At 38.5% G+C, this 23,258-nt stretch overlaps 1 protein-coding gene across 2 annotated transcripts in view; it reads left to right on the top strand.

The window, feature by feature from the left end:
* Positions 1 to 453: 453 nt before the first annotated feature.
* Positions 454 to 23,258, top strand: part of ACAP2 (ArfGAP with coiled-coil, ankyrin repeat and PH domains 2) — a 139,975-nt gene continuing 117,170 nt past the window's right edge. For both annotated transcript variants that reach the window (XM_008568140.1, XM_008568137.1), the window contains exon 1: positions 454 to 673. In XM_008568140.1, coding sequence (XP_008566362.1) covers positions 621 to 673 — 53 coding nt within the window. In that variant the 5' untranslated portion in view covers positions 454 to 620. The remainder of the gene's footprint in view (positions 674 to 23,258) is intronic.

The raw sequence follows: 23,258 nt of genomic DNA, 5'->3' as shown, positions 1-23,258 counted from the left end.
TTTCTGCCCCTAATCTTTCAGATTTGTGCCAAAGCTGCTTTAAAAAGCAAATCTACTTCCTCAGACCTGCAAGAGGCGGCTCCTCTGCGCTGGCAGCTCAGCGGGGAGGGACCGGGAAGCAGAAGAGGCGGAGGCTGGGAGGGAACCACGCGCGTAGTCACGTGATTTCCTTCCCAAGAAGCCTCAGAAGCCGGCCTCCTAGCAACCGGTGCGTCTCCCCTAACGACGCCCGCCCAGCCCGGTTGGCCCTTGGAGATGCCCCGCTCGCGATGCTCATTGGCTAGAGTTGCCGTCGCTCAGGCGCGTTGCCCGAGCGTCCGTGGGCGGTACTGCAGGAAGCCCCGCCCATCGACCGCCGATTTCGTGGCTGGCTAGTCGCGGTGGTCACTCCCCGGTCGTTTCCCTGAAGCTTGCGCTTTGCTAGGGGCGGGAGGAAGAGGGGCTGGGCTGGGGCCTGACCAGCCGTCTCTGTCTTCGAGGCTGCTATGACCAGCGGGTGAGACACCCTCCGCAGCTCCGCGCAGCGCTAGTCGCGGCCGTGCGCCCGCTGTAGCCGTCTGGGTCCCCAGCGTCGCAGCTTCCGCGGCCCCCTCGGCTCTGCCAGGCGAGGCAGAAGCAGGATGAAGATGACTGTGGATTTCGAGGAGTGTCTGAAGGACTCGCCCCGCTTCAGGTAACCTGCACGGCCGCCAGGCCAGCGTCACCCCCGAGCTGCCTGTCCCGGCGGTGGGGGCGTGAGAGCCGCCCGGGCGAAACGGAGGGAGGGCCCCGCAGTTCGCGCCTTCCGACGGGGTGAGCGGCCCTTGCCGCCGCTTCCGACCCTGCGAGGGCACTGCAGCCCCTGACCGACCCTTCCCGAGGGGCACGGCCGGAGGTGGACGTCGCCTCCTCACCCCCTTTTCCTCGCCCTTTGCCCGGGGCGGAGCGGCCCGCAGGCCGGGCGCTCCCGCTCCCACCAGGAGGCAGTGGGGTGCAGCCGCGATCCTGAAGTTCGTCCCCTTTGCGGGCGCGCGCTCTCGCCCCTTCCTCTTCTTGCTACTCTTCCTTTCCCCTTCCTTCCGCTCCTTCTCGGTTTCCACCCCCTCCCCACCCCCTCTTTGAAGGAGCTTTCAGGGCATCCTTTTGCAGTTCTCTTAGTTCCTCTTTGCGTTTTTCCGCTCCCTTTACCCGGAGGAGGAAAGAATAGGGGGCGAATTGGGACGTCGACTTGTGCTTCTTGTGTCCTCTGCCAGAGGGACTCTCAGGAAGGCCCTGGCGGTTGATTTGTACGGGAGTCGGGGTGGGGGTGCTTTGACCAACAGCATTCCATCGAGCGTAGTACGTGACTATCTGCTTTTCTTTCCACTTAAGTTCTTTAAAGGGGCACGGCTGTCGGGAGGTTCTGGGCTGAGGGGTGAGGAGGAGGAGAAAGAGTGCATTTCTCTTTTGAGAACGGAAGTAGGAGGGCCCTGAAGATTGCACTTATGTTCCTCTTCCAGCTGCCTCAGCCCCGGAGGGCCCCGGATCACAGTCAGATGCTCCCAGTGGATCTGTCACTTAAACTGACGTGATGGCACTCCTATTCACATGGGCTGCCCTTCCTTCCATGTGAGAGGCGGCAGGCCTGAGGGTGTCCAGAGTACGTGCTCTTTCTTTTTCCAGCATGTAGGAAACTCTCGGATTGTTCGGGAGGATGGATTTTTTTTCTAGATTGTATTTTACAGTGTATTTACAGGGATGGCCTTAGGCCGTAAAAATATAAGGCCTTAAACTTCCGTTAGACAGTGACATTTCTTGAAAGGTTCCTCTGAAAATTACTGTGTATGTGCCGGGTGATCTCTCTGCCAAGACTGGATTGTAAATTCTTGCATCCTCTGCCTGGCAACTAACTGTTCTCATCTTTGTCACTGTTAATTTGATTTCCCACTCTTCTTTCATGAAAAGAAAGGAAAATAATTGTAAATTTAAGGAACTTAACTACTTTTAGAGAAAATTTAAAAACACTTTTTGTCTTTGACCTTTCATTTTTGGAGGGGTGTTAATTTCATTTGGTGCTTAGAGCTATTGCTTAAAAACTGCACCTGGTGCGATTGCTGTTGTTGCTACGAGTTTTTGAAACGTTTATGTTCTGAATGAATTGAAGGACTCAGGAGACACAAAGAGATTGTGTACGACAGCCTTACAGGTTAGTTTCCAGGACGGTGTGACAAATGAAGTAATTTTTAAAGTGTACCTTAGAAAGTCCTGCTTCTTGTGAACTTTTTATTAATATGATTCAGTTATTTATTTTTAAATAAAGTAATCATAGCATTTTTCTCTTAGAGAATGTAGCTTTGTGCTCCCTTTGTCGCACATTTTAAATTTGATTTAAAAAAAAAAGTTGAGAAGTGATTTGGAAATACTTCTAGCCACTGGTGTTGCTCACAAACCACATGATGTCTTTGTTTTTGACATAAAGGAATCATTGAATATAAAATAAGAGGGAAAGATAGTGATTAAGTTGTATGGAATATTATAGTGGACTTTTGTTAAACCTGAATTTAATATTTATTCCATTTAAATTAAGATAATAGAGATTTTTCAAGAGTTGTGTCCAGTATTCCAGTTATTATCAGGGGCAAATTGGGAAGAGATACCAAGATTTCAAGAACTGTAACATCTTGCATACACTTTTGGTACTAGATTAGATTTGCAATAGAGGGAAGAATGCCAAGAAACAGAAGTCTCATTTTTCACATTCCTAATTTTTATAGTTTTTCTATAACCTTATTACTATGTAGATTTGGATAGCATTCGAAAAAAGTATTTTAGAAGTCTTTATTCACATGCTGTATGTATAAGACTTTTAGGAGTATTTGTGCATGTTATGAGTGATATATTGAAACTCATCAAAATAGAAAATTTGTGAGGGCTGGGCTTGTTTTTTGATAGCTATGCAGCTAGTTGCACTTGTAGTGTCCTTATCTACTGTGGTGTCTTTAAATTAATTGCTATTTTTATTTTTCTTGACAAATGAATCTATGGCAAATGAGTCTGGCTTATTCACACAACTGCCTTTGGTGCTGTAGAATTAATGCAAAAGGCAGATCTTGCTAAGAAAAATTTCACCACTGTTCAAGCTTTAACATTCATTTGCCGGTTACTAAATGGATGAGGAAAATAGGAGGGGGCTGGCTGAAATAGGGAGAGAAGGATGTTGCAGTTGCAACATTGTCTTTAGTAATTTGAATAAAGCCAGTGGTTACTTTTACATTCCAGTGAACATTTTTTTGTTTTACGTTTTCAGATTGGAGGGCACAATCATTGTGTAATTTTGGGTTCTTTTTAGTGTTTTAAACACCAGTCTAAAATCAGCCTAAAGGTCAAATCTTGTACATTTAAAAATCTACAAGAATGTAAATGTGTTTGAGTGTATTTTTTTTTTTTTTGACTGGAAATTTTACATTTTGACGTAAATTTGTTGAAGTTTGAATTTGTTTGGGTCCTAAATTGTATATAGTTGTATGTAGTTGCTCTTTAAAATTTTGTAAAATTTTAATAAAAGTTGTGCTTTTCCTTTATTTAAACATATTCTGGTTCATTCAGGAAGTGAATATTTTGCCTGAAATAATAAAAAAAAAATTGACTTTAATCTTTCTGAATTTTGAACGATTTTTACCCTGAGTGGTGTTCAAATATAAAAATATTGGCATTAGTAAGCTTTCAAACTTAAAGTATCTGATACTTTAAAAAAAAATAAAAAACTGTGTCTGTTGTGCACCATCCTGAAGGTTTTAACTTTATATGGATTCTATTTCAGGCATAATCCTTGTTCAATAACTTAGAATAGAATCTTTAAAGAAAGATGTTTTAGGGTGAAAGCTTTTAATAAGTGAAAGACATTGGAATAAAAAGTGACTGTATACACTTTGGTTATGATTTTCCATCAAGGTGGTGCCAATTCTGGCTGCTTTGTCACTTACTTTACCTTCCATGTTCAGAACAGATAAACTTTTAACTACTGGCACCTTATATATCAAAAATAAGGTGGACGGTTGGCTGGGACAGTGATTGAGCCCTGGACCATGGTGTTATCAGCACCACATTCTAACCAACTGAGCTAACTGGTTGCCCCTCATACAGAAATTTAAAAACTGATTTTTGTTTATTACCTAAAAATGTCTTCCCCATTCCATTAGTATATGATATTTTTCTATCATTTTATAGTAATTTTTGGTTTTGTTATACAACTGGGGTTTAGTTTTGAGTGTAAGAAATCATCTAGTTTTATTTTCTTCATAATGGAAGCCACTTGTCCTAACACCTTTGATTAATCCATCCTTTCCCTATTGATTTAAACACACACACACACACACACACACACACACACACACACACATCTTTTTGTGATATCTGGTGGAACAAATTTCCTCTTAATATTTAAAAAAAATTTATTGGCTATTCTTAAATATTTTAGTCTTTGCAGTAGTTTGTTCAATTTCAGAAGACAACCTTGTTTATTTAAGACTTTTTATTATGTAAAATTTCTTCTTTAAAAAAAAATGATGACCGGTAAGGGGATCTTAACCCTTGGCTTGGTGTTGTCAGCACCACATTCAGCCAGTGAGCTAACTGGCCATCCCTATATATAGGATCCGAACCCATGGCCTTGGTGTTATCAGCACCACACTCTCCCAAGTGAGCCATGGGCCGGCCCTATTATTATGTGAAATTTCAATGATGATCCAACTATATGCTATTTACAAGGGACATACTTTATTTTTTTAAATTTATTTTTTTAAAAGAACCCGTGGCCTTGGTGTTATCAGCACCACACTCTCCCGAGTGAGCCATGGGCCGGCCAAAGAGACATACTTTAGATTCAAAGACACAAATGAGGGGCCGGCCCGGTGGCGCACTGGATAAGTGCACCGCTTGGGAAGCGCAGCGGCGCTCCCGCCCGAGGGTTTGGATCCCACATACGGACCGGTTCCTGCTCACTGGCTGAGCGAGGTGCGGGAGCAACACCGAGGGTTGCAATCCCGTTGCCGGTCCCCGGTCCGGTACGGGGGCAACACTGAGGGTTGCGATCTGTTGCCGGACACGGAAAAAGACAAAAAAAAAAACCCAAAAAACAAAAAACAAAGACACAAATGAGTTGAAAGTAAAAAAATAAACCATGCAAACAGTACCCAAAAGATCTGAAATGACTATGCTAATTCTAGGAAAAATAGATTTTAAGACAAAAATTACTAGAAAAAAATATGGTGAGTCAGTCTAAAAGGAAGACATAATAATTATATATGCACTTAGCAGAGCCCTAAGATACATGAAACAAAAACTGATGAAGACAGAAATAGACAATTGAACAATTATAGTTGGAGAAATACATACTCTATATCCAATAATGGGTAGAACAACTAGGCAAAGATCAGTAAGGAAATAGAAGATGTGAACAACACTATAAACCAACAAGACTTAGTAGTCATTTATACACTTCACACAACAACATCAGAATTCACCTTCTTTTTGTATACATGAAATGTTCTCCAGCATAGGCTATATGTTAGGCCATTAAACAAGCCTCAATAAATTTAAAAGGGTTGAAATCATACAAAATGTTCTCTGACCAAAGGAGTACAAGACTGTACACTGAAAACTGCCTAACACCATTGAAAGAAGTCAAAGACTTAAATAAATGGAAAGACATTCCATATTCATGGATCAGAAGGCTTAATATTGTCAGGACAGCAATACTCACCAAATTGATGCACAAAATTAACACAGTCCTGATCAAAATTCCAGCTTGTTTTTTTGAAGAAATTTGATCCTAAAATTCAGATGGAAATGTAAGTAACTCAGAATAGCCAAAACAATCTTGAAAAAGAACAAAGTAGGAGGATTCACTTTCCAATTTCAAAACTTACTACAAAGTGATTGTAATGAAGATAGTGTGGTACTGGAATAAGGATAGACATACAGACCAGTGAAATAGAATTGAGAATCCAGAAACAAATCCTTACATTTATGGTGAACCAGTTTTTGACAGAGGTTCCTGAACAATTCAGTGGGAGAAAGAATACTCTTTTAAACAATTGGTGCTAGGGCAATTGTATATCCACATACAAGAGTATGAAGTTGGACCCCTACTCATGCCATAGGCAAAAATTAACTCAAAATGGATCACAGGTCTTAATGTAAGACCTAAAATTATAAACTCTTAGAAGAAAACATAGGATGAAATCTTGATGTGACCTTGAACTAGGCAATGGGTTCTTAGATATGATGCCTAGAAGTACAAGCAACCAAAGAAAAGATAGATTAAATTTTATTAAAATGAAAAACTTCAGTTCTTCAAAGGGCACATCGAGAACATGAAAAGACAATCCACAAAATGGAAGAAAATATTTGCAAATCATATCCAGCAAGGGGTTTATATCCAGAGAGTATAAAGAACTCTACAGCTTGATAAAAGGGCAATAATCCAATTAAAAAATGGGCTAAGTTATTTGAGGAAATATTTCTCCAAAGAACGTGTGCAAGTGGTCAGTAAGCACATGAAAATAATCTTAACATTATTAGTCAGCAATGCAAATAAAAACCACGATGAGATACTACACATCCTACATGCTAGGAGGGCTATACCGGAAAAGACAGTCAGTATTGGCAAGAGTGGAGCTATTGGAACCCTCATACATTGCTTGTGGGAATGTAAAATGGTGCAGCCACTTTGGAAAACACTTTGAAAGTTCCTAAAAAGTTAAACATGCAGTTACCATATGTCCTAGGAATTCTACTCCTAGGTATGTATGCAAGAGAATTGAAAAATATATGTACACACAGAACTTTGTTCATGAATGTTTGTAAGAGCATTATTCATAGCCGAAAAGTAAGACAGTCCAAATGTCCATGAATGGATGAATGGATAAATAAAATGTGGAATATTCATACAATGGAATATTATTCAGTTTTAAAAAGGAATGAAGTACTGATACATATTATAATATGGGTGAACCTTGAAAATATTATGCTAAATGAAATAAGCCAGACACAAAAGACACATATAATTTCATTTGTATGAAATGTCCAGAATAGGCAAATCCATAAAGACAGAAAATAGTGGTTTCCAGGGGTTGGAGGAAGGGAAAATGGGGAGTGACTGCAATGGGCATGGAGTTTCTTTTTAGAGTGATTAAGATTTTCTGGGGTTAGATGGTAATGATTGTAGAACTCTGAATATACTAAACCCCACTAAATTGTATATTTAAAAATGGTGAATTTTTGGGCCGATCCCGTGGCGCGCTCGGGAGAGTGCGGCTCCCTCCGCATGTTCGGATCCTGTATAGGGATGGCCGGTGCGCTCACTGGCTGAGCGCGGTGTGGCCAGTCTCAAAAAGGACAAAAAAAAAAAAAAATGGTGAATTTTTGGGCCGATCCCGTGGCGCGCTCGGGAGAGGGCGGCTCCCTCCGCATGGTCGGATCCTGTATAGGGCTGGCCGGTGCGCTCACTGGCGGAGCGGGGTGTGGCCAGTCTAAAAAAGGAAAAAAAAAAAAAAAAAAAAAAAATGGTGAATTTTTGCCAGGTTACAGGCCTGATGCTGGGATAGGACTACCTCCTACTGTGGCCAACAGGCCAAAGGTCAGCCTACTCTTTGACACTGAGACTGATGGCTACTTTTCTGATGGGGAAATGAGTGACTCAGATGTAGAGGCTGAGTACCATGGGGTACAGTGGGGTCCCCGGGAGGCAGGGGCTGAGGAGGTGGTCTGTATGGGGGTACTGGCCTTTTAACTCACTCCTTCCCCTGTCCCAGGCCCTGCCATGGTTCCCCCACAAGGCATCAGCTCAGTCACAACTGCTATTTCCAATCTCTGGTGAGTGTCCCAGACCCTCAAGTCTGCCACTCTGTAGTGGTTTTATTTTTAATATAGAGTATTGAATTAAAAAAAAATGGTGAATTTTATGTTGTGAACTATATCTCAATATAGCAGTTATTGAAAAAGATTTGAAGCACAGAACATTTACAATCAAATGCATAAATGGAAGGAATATATTGAGCCCCCATATTCCTTTACCCTGCCTGAACAGTTATCACTGCCTGGTGATCTTTAAACCATTCCCCCCATTTTCCCATGTGATTTTGAAGCAATCTCAAACAGTATATAATTCCATCACTGTATACATGTTTGTCTTTAAAAAGTTAAAGGCTTAAAAAAATTACATAACTACACACCACTATCACATCAGAAAAAAGTGACGATTCCTTAATATCATCAAATATCCATTAAATAAGTTTCTTAGCTTAAGTAGGGTTTATTTTGTGTCCTTTATCATTTTAGAGGACCCTGTCTCTTCCCTAATGAGTGAATTCCCATCCCCATAATCTGACTGTAGACCAGAAATCCCTGTAATCATCTTGGAAGAAACAAATCATCCAGCAGAGAACTTTATTTGGCAGTCATCCATGTCATCCTTTTGGACCTATTTCTTTCATTTTTATTTATTTATTTATTTTTGGGCAGCTGGCCGGTAACAAGGATCGAAACCAAGACCTTAGTGTTATTGGCACCACACTCTAACCAGCTGAGCTAACCAGCCAGCCACATTTTGGACCTATTTTCATACTATTTTATCTTCCTCTCTAACCTGAACTGGTTGCTCTCCTGGCCTGCTGTACTTAAAAACATTTTTTGTTTTGTTTTGCTTATTGAAAATTTCAACTATATACAAATTAAATGAAATAATATTAATCACCCCTCATTACCTAGCTTAAACAAATATCACATTATGCCATTCTTGTTTCTTCTATATTTCTACTCACTGTCTGCCCCCCCATTATTATTATTCATAGTTTTTTTTTTGCTACAAAACTTACATTGAAATGCACAATTGTACACTGTGTGTAACCTGCACCTCTGTCACCATATAAGAGGGTACTTCAAAAAGTTCATGGAAAGATTTGTTTTATTTATTTATTGTATGTAATTATAATAAGAATTATTATTATTATTTTTTTGCTGCTGGCCAGTATGGGGATCTGAACCTTTGACCTTGTATATTATCTTTTAATTCTATTTTTCCACGAACTTTTTGTAAGTACCCTATAGAGTATTTTCCATTTCCCCAGAATGCTCCCCCCACCACCGAAAGACAACTGTTCTGATTTCTTTTAAATCTTAGATTAATTTTCCCTGTTGGAGAACATTATAAATAGAATCTTGCAGTTGTTTTTATAGCAAGTAATTATTATTCTTAGTATTTTGCTACTTTTGCTAAGCATTTTGTCTGTGAGAGTCTTCTATGTTATTCTGTGTATCAGTAGTTCATTGTTATTGCTAAGTAGTATGTCTTTGTGAATATATCATGTTTCTTCATTCTCCTGTTGATGATAGATTTTTTCCATTGTTTGGCTATTGTAAATAAAGTTATGAACATTTTTGTACAACCCCTTTTGTTATTGTAGGTTTTCATTTCTTTCACGATAAATACCTAGGAGTTCAATTGCTGTGTCAAAGGGTAAATGTATGTTTAACTTTATGAGAAACTGCCAAGCATTATTCTGAAGTGATTGTGCTGTTTATATATCTGCCAACAATATTTGAGGGGTCCTGTTGCCTCACATCCTCACCAATGTTTGGTGATGTCACTTTTTGATTTCACCCATTGTGTGGGTGTGGAATGTATCTCAGTGTGTTATGGGTATGTGTTTTTAATTAATAGATTTTATTTTTCATTGCAGTTTTAGATTCACAGCAAAATTGAGGAGGAAAGTACAGAGAGTTCATATGTATTTCCCATCCTCCACTATGAACATCCTATACCAGAGTGGAACATTTGTTAAATTAGATGAACATACATTGATCCATCATTGTCACCTAAAGTCCATAGTTTACATTAGGGTTCACTTTTGGAGTTGTACATTCTATGAGCTTTGACAAACATATAATTCCTCCCTCCTGTCCCTTGTATCATTGCTGTCATTCATTTCACTTATGCATTATACACACACACAAACACACCCACACACACAAACACACACACACGAGGGTACTTCAAAAAGCTCATGGAAAAATAGAATTAAAATATAGTATGGGGGCTGGCTGGTTAGCTCAGTTGGTTAGAATGTGGTGTTATAACATCAACGTCAAGGGTTCAGATCCCCGTACTGGCTAGCCACGAGAAAAAAAAAAAGATAATATGAATCTTTCCATGAACTTTTTGAAGACCCCTAGTATATGTGTGTATGTGTATAATAGCATTGTTGCTATTATTATTTTGAAGTTATCTGTTAGATCAATTAAGAATAAGAAAAATAAACTTTTAATTTTACTTTCATGTATTCATTCTTTGATGCTTTTCCTTTCTTTATGTAGATCCAAGTTTCTGACCTGTATGATTTTCCTTTCCTCTGAACTTTTAACATTTCTTGCAAGGCAGAAATGTAGTAACATTTCTTTTAACAACTCTTGGCAACAAATTTCCTAAACTTTTGAAGGATAATTTTGCAGGGTACAGAATTCTACATTGGTGTTGTTTTTTTTTTTTTCCTCAATGCTTTAAATATTTCACTCCACTCTCTTCTTGCTTGCGTGGTTTCTGGAGAGGTCAGATGTAATTCTTATCTTTGCTCCTCTATAGGTAAGGGGTGTTTGTTCTCTGGCTTTCTTCAAGAGTTTTTCTTTATCTTTGATTTCCTGAAGATTGAGTATGATATGCCTAGGTGTAATCTTTTTTTTTTTGCATTATTCTGCTCGATGTTCTCTGCACTTCCTGTATCTGTATTTTGGAGTCTGACATTAATGTGGGGGATATTCTCATTCATCATTTCTTCAAATATTGCTTCTGTTTGTTTTTCTCTTCTCCTTCTGGTATTCTAATTATGTGTATTTTATACCTTGAGTATTTGTCACACAGTTCTTGGATAGTCTGTTCTGTTTTTATAGTCTTTTTTTCTCTTTGCTTTTTAGTTTTGAAAGTTGCTATTGTCCTGTACTCAGGCTCAGGGATTCTTTCCTCAGCCATGTCCAGTCTATTAATTAGCCCATCAAAAGCATTCTTCATTTGTTATAGTGTTTTTGGTCTCTAGCACTTCTTTTTGAGTCCTAGAATTTCTGTCTTTCTGATTACATTATCCTTCTTTTCTCATATGTTGTCTACTTTTTTCCTTAGAACCCTTAGTTTATCAATAATAGTTTTTTTAATATCCCTGGTCTGATAATTCCAACATTCCTGCCGTTTTTGACTCTGGTTATGATGGCTGTTGTCTCTTCAAATTATGTTTTTTGTATTTTAATATGCCTTGTAATTTTTTGTTGAAAGAGGGACATGATGAACTGCAGCAAATAGGCCTTTAGTAATGTAGTGGTAAAGTGTGGGAGAAGTGTCCCATACTATGATTAGATCTCAGTCTTTTGGTGAATCTCTGCCCCTGAACTATGAACTTCACAAGTGCTTCTCACTTTTTCTTTTCTCCCCTTAGGTAGGACAGGATGGCTGGAGGGGGCTGGAGTTGTGAATTACCTTCCCCCAAGTAGGTTAGGCTCTGATCAAACCCCAGCAGGTTAGGCTCTGGTAAAATAGTTTCTCCTAAGGGCAGGCCTTGTTAACAATAGAAGGCTCTGGTGTGTTTTAAAATGGTTCTTTTTTCCTTCCCTTTGCCAGAAGCATGAGGGGATTTTTCTGCAAATCACTGTGAGGAACTGGTAGAACTCCTGGAGGTAAAACTTACAAAATGTGAGCCCCTCAACCCTACCCCGTAACCAGTCCCTGGTCATAAACCCCCTGAAGTTTTTAACTCTCAGAATTGTACACACTGAGCCTCTAGCAATTTGTTGATTACAATTTGGATTTTTCTATCCCAGCACTGGTTCCTGGGGAGGTTTCTGCTTGTGGGTTTCTTCTCCAGTAAGTTGTGATTTTCTGATTTTGGGGGCAGTGCTTATTAGCCCTGTGACCTCACTTTTCTGAGGGATCTAAGAAAAATTGTTTATTTTTCAGTTTGTTCATCTTTTTCCCTGTTGTTAGGATAGAGTGGCAACTTCCAAGCACCTTATGTTCTAGATCAGAAATCAGAAGTGTCAGTGTGGTTTAATTTTGAATTTCCCTTATAACTAATGGTGTTGAACACTTTAAAAAGTGCTCTTTGGCCATTTGAATATCATCCTTCATGGAGAATCTGTTTAAATCTTTTGCCCATTAAAAAAACTTGTGTTGTCTTTCTATTTTTGAATTGTTTAAATTCTTTATGTATTATGGATACATGGATACATATGTCAGATATATATTTTGCAACTATTCTCTTCACTTTTGATATGGGGATTCCTTCTGTCTTTCCTATATTGGATGTGGTTTGTCTTCATTTTCATGTTGTCTTTTCTGTTAACTTGTTTTGGCAGAGCACAGTTTCTGTTGCCTTATTGTGAAAGATGCTCTTTTCTTTCTTTCCTTTTTTTTTTTAAACTTTCTATCTCTAGGAATGTTGAAACCATTTTCTCTCAGAATTTGAAGGCATTACCCCATTGTCTTTTGGTTTTCAGTGTTGCTGTTGATGTGTGCTGCTACTTTGATATCTTAATTCATTTATTGCCCCTGAAGGCTTTATAGATTTTTTTTTCTTTTTGGATTACTGATATTTCATAATGATGTACTTCCTTGTGGGTCTTTTATATTCATTGTCTTGGACACCTTTCTTTCAATCTGAAAATGAATGTCTTTCAGTTCTGGGGAATCTTATATTGTCTCTTTAAAAATTTCTTTCCCTCTGTTTTTTTTTCTGTTATTTTTTGCCCCCTGGAATTTTGATTATGTTTTTGTTTCTGTTTTAAATTAATCCTCCATATTTTTCTCCCTTTTTCTATTTCTTTGTCTTTTTGTTCTACTTTCTGTGTAATATATCCATCTTATTTTCTAAACCTAATTCCCAAGAGCTCTTTTTTATTCTCTGAATATTGCTTTCTTTTTTTCTTTCTTTCTTTTTGAGCTGGCCAGATAAGTCAGCTGGTTAGAGCACAGTGCTATAATACCAAGGGTTTGTTTTAGGTCTCCGTACTGGCCAGCTGCCAAAAAAAAGTATTCTTTTAAAAAATTTTTTTATATTTTTTTATGGCAGTTGGCTGATGTGGGGATCCGAACATTTGGTGTTATAACACCGTGCTCTGACCAACTGAGCTAACTGGCCAGCCCTTGAATATTTCTTTTTAATATTAACACATTCTTTAAGAGCTTTCCTTATGTCTTTGAGGAAACTTGTCATAGTTTAAAAAATTTTTTTTCTGAATTATTTCTCTTTCGTCCAAGTTATTTTCTTTTTTCTTTTTTTGTTTTGGTTTCTGATTTTCTTTCAGAAGTTTTCCTTAAGTGTTTCTGTTGATCCTTGGCTCTCTGTTTACATGAAAGAATGAGGCACTTAAAAGGTTTTTGGAAGTGTGGTCTACTTGGTGGGTATGGCTTGTTGACAGGTGGGTTTCACTAAGGGCAATATTTTCATGGGGCCACTCCCAAATATCAGTATCTTTAGGTCTTTTCTCTTGTTTACCTGACAGATGTCCTCAAAGAACTATTTTCTGTCTGGTGGATATAAGACTGAATATCTGCTTTCTAGAAGCTGAGCTAGGGAAGGGGGCTGTGGAATAGGGAGTTCTCACTGGAGTTTCTCTTGCACAGGGAGTTTTTCTCTGACTTTTACTTTTTATTATGTAAACCTGTACAGAAAATAAAGCTCCCATCTTTTGTCAGGATGGGGATGGGGTGGTCATGTCAAGATGGAGGAGTGGAGTAAGGATCCGAGCTGTCTAATTGCTCTGTATAATTATAGGATTTCAATCAATCCTCCTGTTTTTGCTCTACCCACCCCCATTTTGAGACATATGATGTCTTCATGCTTCTAACCATCCTGGGATTGTGTGTTGTGAATCTTCTCGCTTCCAAATGGCTTTACCAGTGCACTTTGCAAACTTAGGTTTTGGCTTTCTCTGGTCTAAGTGAATTACTGTTCTTTTATCTGCCTTTTAGTTTCCAGAATTGTGTGGGGGGGGGGGGGGGGGGGGGGGGGGGGGGGGGGGGGGGGGGGGGGGGGGGGGGGGGGGGGGGGGGGGGGGGGGGGGGGGGGGGGGGGGGGGGGGGGGGGGGGGGGGGGGGGGGGGGGGGGGGGGGGGGGGGGGGGGGGGGGGGGGGGGGGGGGGGGGGGGGGGGGGGGGGGGGGGGGGGGGGGGGGGGGGGGGGGGGGGGGGGGGGGGGGGGGGGGGGGGGGGGGGGGGGGGGGGGGGGGGGGGGGGGGGGGGGGGGGGGGGGGGGGGGGGGGGGGGGGGGGGGGGGGGGGGGGGGGGGGGGGGGGGGGGGGGGAGCTGGCTTGTTGTCCAAACCCTTAACCTTGGTGTTCTCAGACCATGCTAATGCTTTTTCTTTTGTTTTGTTTTGTTTGTGGTGGCTGGCTGGTACAGGGATCAAACCCTGGATAATGCTTTAAAAAAAAAATTTTTTTTGGTCATTTAAATTGGATTTCTGGAAAATATGTAGATAATGGGTGTATTTTTTTTCATTCTTTTTTTTCCCCATAATACAAGTCTTAATACATTTAAAAGGACTACAATTGTAGAAGATGTTTTCTCTGACCACCCTAACAGAAGGAAATTTAGAAAACTCACAGATGTGTGGAAACTAAATAGCACTCTCCTAAATAAGCAATGCGTAAAAAGAAAAATCACAGGGAAATTAGAGAGTACTTTGAGATAAAAATAGATGTCCTCTTCTTTTTCTGGTCTCCACTGGTGACTCTCCTCGTGTCAACGCAGTCGAGTGTCTCGTGGGCCACCTTCATGGTGGCTGTGGCTACTGCTGTGGTGTGCAGCTGCTTTTGCGGCAGCCATGGCTATGGTCGTGGCTGTGGCGGGCCACCTGCGTAGAAGTGGTGTTTTCAGTGTGCTCCTTGCCTGGTTGTGAGATAGCGAGGGCAGCCTTCGGCCGCTGCCTCAGGACCCCTGCCTCAGGGCCCCGGACATACTCTGTTGCTTGCCTGGTTGTGGGTGGAGGGGGTGGTTTTTGGTCCTGCCTCAGGACCCTGGGCTTGCTTTGTTGCTTGCCTTGTTAAATGGGTGTATTCAATCTGCAGTGTTTAAATGGAAGTTTCTCTGCTGCCTATAGGCAAAACATGATTTATACTGGAGAACCCTCCTTTAGGATAGTGAATATGGACCAAGTATATGGGCACTGGAGAATAGCAATTTGACTCCCATCTTTTCCACTTAGAGTTGTGAGACCATGGGAAGGTTTCTTGCTTCCTCCCAGGCTCAGTGAATGAGAACAATTCTATCTCACTGAGAATTCAAAATGCTTTTCACAGAACTTGGTATGGAGTACCCACTTAATATTGTTAATTCCCCTTTCTCTTTCTCTTGTATCCTCGAAGAGAAGCTTGGAAGGTTTAGTTAAGGATGCTGACGTTACCATGTGGAAATGAACTGTTGGTTGGGAGCGTCTTAGAACCTATGAAGGAAATAAGATAGAAGTTAGGCATACACTTGTAAATATGAAAATCATCCATGTTGTGGATGATGAAACAGTAAAAGAAGACGGACAGAGGTGACTTTGTAGAAGGAGAGTGGTAAAGGTCTTTAAAAAGGGGCCATCTGTAGATTTTATGGAGTGTTTAATAAGGTAGAATGAACAAAAGTAGAAGAGGAGAAAAAAGACTGAGGACACAGTGCCTTAAAAATTTAACTCTGAAATGATGTCAGAGTGAAGGATAAGTGAACTGAGAGGTCATGGAAGAGACCTATTGTGAAGAAATATGTATGTTATTTGAAATTACATAAAGTCTGTTTCCACTGAATTGTACTTAGAAGGATCTGGAGGTTAGGCAGATGAGAAGCAATGTGAGTTAAAAACTCTAGAAAGATTTGGGTAATAAATGTTATTACTATTCTTATTTCAGAAATATTGAAAATCTCGCAAAAGAGGTTGACTTAATTATATAATCTTGTAGCACTTTGCAATAAGTCAAGATTCTTCATTGAAATAGAGTCAGTTTCTCTATTTAAAGTTTTTATGTTTTCTGTAATGTTATAGAACTACTCAAATTTAAATACAAAATTTTTCATTGTTTAAAGAAATATAGTCCAGTGTTGAAGTGTAAAACATGGCAAAATGGTTTAATTGAAGGAAGGCAGTGGAGAGTGGGCACTAAGATGATTAATATGAGGATTTAACTTTATCTGCATGTATTTTAGAGTCACATTAGACAAAATGTGAGCAGTGTGTATACTGTTCTTATTGACTCATCCAAATTATGCAAAAACTTGATGTGACTAACCATTTTGATTTTTGTAGTTTTTGCCAGAAATGTGTTTATTTTTATGTAAACTTAACTTTTCCTGTTGATCTTTTTCTTTTAAATGGCTTTAACTTGCTGGCATGTTTTACTTTGATTTTAGTTTTCTGCTTATTGAGGAGCTTTATATTAAGTTAAAAATTCATTCTTTTGAATTTTTGAATCAAAGTATTTGAATAATAGTAAGGATACTAAATTTTGTTGGTTTTCAGATAACACTTTTTATGAATAAAACAAATTAAGGTACCTTCTAGTACATTTATCATTTAATTGGAAGACTTTTGTTGTTATTTTTGGGGGGCTTGTCTGTTAGCTAAGAGCCACCTCAATTTTTTTTGAAAATGCCTTTGTTTTTCTTTGATGTTTGGAGGTTGTTTTCCCAAGGTATAGAACACTGTTGGCTTTTCTTTTTTTTTTTTTTTTCTTTAAAAAGCACGGTGTTATTTCATAGCCTGTATGTTTTTTGGTTTACATCTTTATCATTTATATTAAAGTGTGTTAATCTTACTGTTGCTCTTTTGAGGGTAATGTGTCTTTTTTTCCTCTGGCTGCTTTTAAGATTTTTTTCTTTGACTGGTTTTCAGCAGTTTTACTGTGATATGTGTGTAGGTGTGATTTCTGTTGTATTCATCCTGTTTTTGGTTTGTAGGGCTTCTTCAATGTAAGGAGTTTGGAAAATTTCTGGATGTTATCTCTTCAGATATTGCCTCTGCTTCACTTTCTTCGCTCCTCTGGGACTCAATTACACATGTTAGAGCTTTTTGCTGTGACTCACATGTCTCTTTTCTCTTCTGAAACTTTATGCTTCATGGAGAAATAGAATATTTTCTATTGATCTATATTTATTAAGCTCACCTTTTGCTGTTGTATTTGTCAGTTTTGAAAATTTCATTTGATTTTATTTTTTATAAATTCTGGTTCTTTCAAAATTGCCAAGTTTTCATCCGTTTCTTGCTTTTTTTTTTTTTTTTTAAATTTAATTCTGTCTTTTGCCGGGCCCAGTTTTTGATTTAATACTGCACATTGTATATGAAAAATTGTAAATGCTCTGGATGATGTTGTTTTCCTCTCTGGAAGATAGATAGAATAGCAGATGATTATCTTAGTTCAGTCTCAGAATGAGCTTTATTAGTTTGATTGCTGTTGTAGCAAATTATCCCAAACTTAGTGGCCTAAAGCAGCACAACTGTATTATCTTATAATTTTGGAGGTCAGAGTTTTAATACAGGTCTCATTGGGCTAAAATCAAGGTGTTGGCAGGGCTGCATTCTTTTCTGAAAAGTCTGGGGGAGAATCCCTTATATTTTTATCTTTTTAATTTTTTGCCTTTTCCAGTTTGAAAGGGCTGCCTACATTCTTTGGCTCATGGTCCCCCTTCCATCTTCAAAGCCAGCAATGTCTATGACACTGTCTTTTCTGTCCCCGTCTTTTACTGATAATGTACCCTGATAATGTGTGGTAATGTTGGGCCCACCCAGATAATTCCAGGATAATCTCCCCATCTCAGAGTTAGGTAATAGCAACCTTAATTTCATCTGCTGCTTTAATTCCCCTTAACCTTGTATGCTAACACATTCACAGGTTCTGGGAATTAGGATGTTGATATCCACAAGGATGTCAACAAAGGGCAATTATTTTGTCTACCATAGTTCATACTCTGGCTCCCAAAGATTTACCTCTGTCCCACATGCAAAATATACTTACCCCATCCCAACATCCTCAAAAGTCTCAGCTCAAACTGGGTTGCAATTTTGCCAAAGATCTAGTCAGTGTTCATTAGTTTACCTATTACCGTTTTATAATCATAGTGCAAGTTTTTGGTAGCTCTGCTATTTTTATTTAATAGTATATTATACATTTTCAGTATAACTAGGAAAAGGTTTTATGATTTAAAAAAAATTGAGTGCATAATATGTTCTATCAAGATGTTATGGCATAACGCTTACTGCTTATTCATGTTTTGGGTGTGTTGATCCCCCACTTTCCTGGATTATTGATAATTCGATACCTAACAATCTCATGATACTATTTTTTTTTGAAGATTATGGACTGGTTATCTTGTAGAATGTCCTACATTCTGAATTTGTCTGATTGTTTCCTCAGGACAGATTCAGTTTAAACATTTTTGGCAAAAATACCCATAGATAGTGATGTAGTATCTCCACCAGGAGGCCCATGACGTTTGGTTATCACCCTGTTGGCAATGCCAAGTTTGATCACTGGAACCATGGGTAGGAAGCAGGTGGGTAGATGGAGGTCGTGGGGGTGGAGTGGGGGAGAGGCTTATAGATCAAAGGCCCAAGGTAGGAAGGAGCTTGATCTCCAGGGAGTAGAAAGAGGCCAGTGGCTGGAACAGTGTGAGCAAGATGAAGAAGTAAGAGATAAGGTCAGAGATAGTCAGGGATCAGATAATGTTAGGCCCTATAAGTCATCCATAGTAAGGAATTTGGATATTATGGTTAGTGCAGTAGGAAGCCATTAGAAAGCTTTTAGCAGTGGTAAGAAACGATGAAGTTTTTATTTTTATAACATTTTGACTACTGTTCAGAAAATGGATTGTAGTGGGGAGGAGTAGATGCGGAGATACCAGGTAGGAAGCCATTGCAGGAAACAAGTTATCAGGATAGGTCAGGCAAGAGATGACTTGGAAGATAGACAAGAAAACTTTTGTGGTAGAAGCGACAAGAATTGTTCAATTGTTTATAGGGAATGAGAAGAATAAAAAAATGACATGTTTGGCTTTAGCAACTGGGTGAATAGAGGTACTGTTTAGTGATAAGAGGAAGCCAAAGGAAGAACAGGTTTTGAGGGTAAAATCAAGTTCTGTGTTTTACTAGTAGACAACCAAGTGGAGCTGCTCCGTAGGACTGGCACTTTTGTGTAGCATTTTGTAATTTACCTTACGAACTGATATGATACCATCCTATATTCCCTTCTAGATTGTAAACTTTTGGAGACGAAGACTACCAGTGTCTTTGTATTCCTTAACTCTTTATCACAAGTTCTTATATGCAATAGATAGGCTATAGGTTTTCACTGCCAAAAACTACTTTATTAAAATAGTCATATAATTTTCCATTTTCATATAACATACTATAATTTTTACTTTAGGAATTTTTCTGTTATTGTACAATTGATGAATTACAGAACTGTAAGTAATATACGACAGCTGCTAGGGCTTATTTAAATTTTCTTTTACAATGTAGTAATTAAATGAATCCAAAATCTTTAAGTCCTCCTGGGTAGTTGTCATAATTCTTGAGAGACTCTGACTAGTCTGTTTCTAAGCTACCAGAATATTTATATTTGGGATCTCTAAGGAAATATTATGTTTAATTTCACAAACATTTTGACAGACGGAACTATTCAGAGAATTGATGCTAGTTGCAGTTGTATAGGAAAAAAATGTGCCTCATATCCTGTTACCTTGATAAACTCCTAATAAGTTTTAGTTGACTGTCTGCTTAGAAAATCTAAGATAGTCTCTTTCAAACTATTGTTCCTGGACCACCTTAATCAGAATGAGATATGTGAAAAAAATGTATCTATGGCTCCTTAAGTAATTTAAAAAGAGTTGTTCCTAAGATGCTTTTAGCAATCCCCAAATCCTTGGAATAAGTGTATTTTTCTAAAGTGAACTTTGAAGCACATGTTGATTTGGAGATCTATAATTCTGAAAATCAGTGTTTACTTTAAATCATGTTCTGGTTATCTATTGCTGTATAACAAAACAACCTAAAATTTAGTAACTTTTTTTTTTTTTAAGTAGCTGGCTGGTACAGAGATTGAGCCATGGACCTTTGTGTTATCAGCACCATGCTGTAATCAATTGAGATAACTGAACAGCCCCTAAAATTTAGCAACTTAAAACAGCCATTTTTTTTTTTTTGCTTATGATTCATGAGTCAGTAGTTTAGAAAGGGCTTGGCTGGATTGTTCATCTCTGATCCGTCCATAACTGATTCATAACTGCAGCTGGGATGGCCGATGCTGGAAGATCTGTTTCCAGCATGGTTTCTTCATTCACATGTCTGACATCCTGGCACTCCTGGGTTTTTCTGTCCTCTCTTTACATGGCATCTCATTCAGGGCCTTTCTGTGTGCCTGGGTCTTCTCACAGCATATTAGTTTTAGGGTGGTTGCACTTCCATAGCTGCTCGTTTCTAAGAGTCAGAAGCTACCAGGCCAGTTAAGGGCTTTGTCTGGAAAAGACACAGCATCAGTTTTACTCTGTTCTGTTAGAGTAGTCACAGGGGCCACCCAGATTCAAGGAGGGTAGAGAAATAGAGTACACATCTTGATTGGGGAGTGGCAAGTCACGTTGCAGGTGACCATGTGTTGCCGTCTTTGGAAAATAAAATCTGCTACGCATTATGTCCAAAAGTGCCTTGGAAGTCATGATGAGGAAAATTACTAAGATGCAATAAAATTAGTATATTTCAAATTAAGGCAAGCTATTTTTGTCTGTCAAATTGACAATTTTAAAAGTTCCCAGTGCTGGAAAGTATAGGGAAATAGTCTTCATACTATTGGGAAGAGTAGTTTGGTACAGCTAAAAAGCTCTGCTACTTTGAATGACAGAGCAGTTAAATATTTCAGAATTAGAAAATACATATATTTTGATTGGCATTTTTACATTGCGGAATATCTTCTAAGGAATAGTAGGCAAGCATGCAAAATTATATGAACAAGGATATTTATCAGAGCATTAGCTTATTAGAGCATAGAAAAAGTTGTGAAAAATAATGTAGTATGTTGGCTAAGTAGACTACTGTTTAGTTATTAAAATGTAAAATGCTAACACATACAAAATGTTTAATATATACTAGGACCACTCTAAGTACTTTATATATATTAGATTATTCACTCCTCACAACAACCCTGTGAGGTACATAATATTATTATCGCCATTCTAGTGATGAGTAAACTAAAGCACAAAGAAGACACAGAGCTGTTTGGTGGTGGTGGAGTGATTTGAACTTGGTCAATTTGGCTCTGAATCTTGAACCATCTTAAGTAGAATCTAAGCCAGGAGTTGGCAAACTATGGCCTGCATGCCTCATGGGCATGCACCCTGTGAAATCACACAGGGACCCACCCTGAGAAAAGGGCCCTGTGCTTGATTTAATGTACTGCTGTCACTATTTTGAAATTCTTAATTTTTACAGGAGGCCCCACTTTTTGTTGTTTTTTGCACTAGACTCCACAAATTATGTCATCATTTCTACCTGTGAACTACGTTTTTACATTTCTGAAACTTAAGAAAAATGATAATTTCATGACACATGAAAATTATGCAAAATTTTAGTGTCCATAAATAAAGTTTTAATGGAGCACGGCCATGCTCATTCATTTACATGTTATCTGTGGCTGCTTTTTTTTTTTTTTGCTACAGCAGCAGAGTTTAGTAGTTATAACAGGGACTGTATGGCCTGTAAAACTAAAAAAAAATTTGCTATCTGGTCCTTTACAGAAAGTTTAAATAAAATTGTAGCAAATATAAATATTCTGCTCTAAGTCACTGCACTATTCTACTTTTCATAAAAGAATGAGGATGTAGATTTCAATTGATGTGGGTGATGTCCATGATATAAGTGAAAGAAAAAATAGATTACAGAATATAATTAGAATGTATACTATGATATTGCGTATGTCAAAAGGGATATTTATTAAAAAGTCTGGAAAAACTGTTAGCATAGCACATTTTATTTTTGGGAAATGGGAGTTTGCTTTTGGACCTTTTTTTTGGCAGCTGGCCCGTTTGGGGATCTGAACCTGCATTACCAGCACCATGCTGTCCCAAATGAACTCACTGGCCAGTCCCTTGGATCTTAATTTTTAAAGTTTTATTTACAACCATCAGTTCTGTCAGTAAAAAGTCAAAGATACTAGTGGAGAAAAGCAAAGTTTTTAGTCCACTCTTTATTTTAAAAATGTTCAAACTTACAGAATAGTTAGAAGGATCATACAATGAACACCTGCCTAACCTTCATCTGGATTTACCAGTTGTTAATATTTTGGCACATTTACTCTGTGTGCCTATCTCTTTATCTTGTACACACGTGTGTAAATAATCTATTCATGCAACATGTACTTTTTTTTTTCTGAATCATTTGAAAGTTCAGTATGCATCTCCTAAAAATAAGGACATTCTCCTAGATAAACACATTTCTAACACTAATAGTAATTGCAGGTTCATGTTTTCCCAATTGTGCCAATAATGTCTTTTATAAGTAGTTTTTCTCCTTTCAATTCAGTATTCAGTCAAGGTTCATTCAGTGGGTTGATTTTTCATTACCTTTAGCCAAGTGTACATTCTTGATTCTTTTAATTCATCATCTCTCATTGCAGTGATCTAATCATTAAAAAAATTTTGGATTATTATGGGGCTAGGAGAGGTCTTAGTTATATCTTAGGTCTTGATTAGGGTAAGGGCCAAAGCATGCAAGATATTGTACAGTTTTAAGGATTTTGGTGGATAATCATAAAAACATAGTGGGAACCTCTTAAAAAGATATGTTATGTTTAGATTTGCATAATACATATAACATTAACTTTATCAGGCAAGATGTATCACAATTTGGAACAAAAAGATACAGCCTTGAACAAAACTAAAAATACATTCTGAGACAAGACTGGAAAGTCAGTCATGAAATGGGTATGAGATATTATTGAAGAATTCTTTTTAATATTATTATTATTATTATTATTATTTCAAAAGATGACGGTAAGGAGATCTTAATCCTTGGTGTTGTCAGCACCACACTCATCCAGTGAGCTAACCGGCCATCCCTATCTGGGATCCAAACCCATGGCCTTGGTGTTATCAGCACCACAATTTCCCGAGTGAGCCACGGGGCTGGCCCTCTTTTTAATATTATTATATATGATAAAGAAAAAGAGGTTCAGTTAAAAAAAAATCCTTATTTTTTTTTTTTTTTTTTTTTTTTTTTTTTTTTTTTTTTTTTTTTTTTT

This window comes from Galeopterus variegatus, unplaced genomic scaffold, assembly GCF_000696425.1.
Source record: "Galeopterus variegatus unplaced genomic scaffold, G_variegatus-3.0.2 Scaffold380, whole genome shotgun sequence".
Classification (NCBI taxonomy): Eukaryota; Metazoa; Chordata; class Mammalia; order Dermoptera; family Cynocephalidae; genus Galeopterus; species Galeopterus variegatus.
Note: the sequence above shows the minus strand (reverse complement) of the source record. Positions and strands in the feature narration are given on the sequence as shown.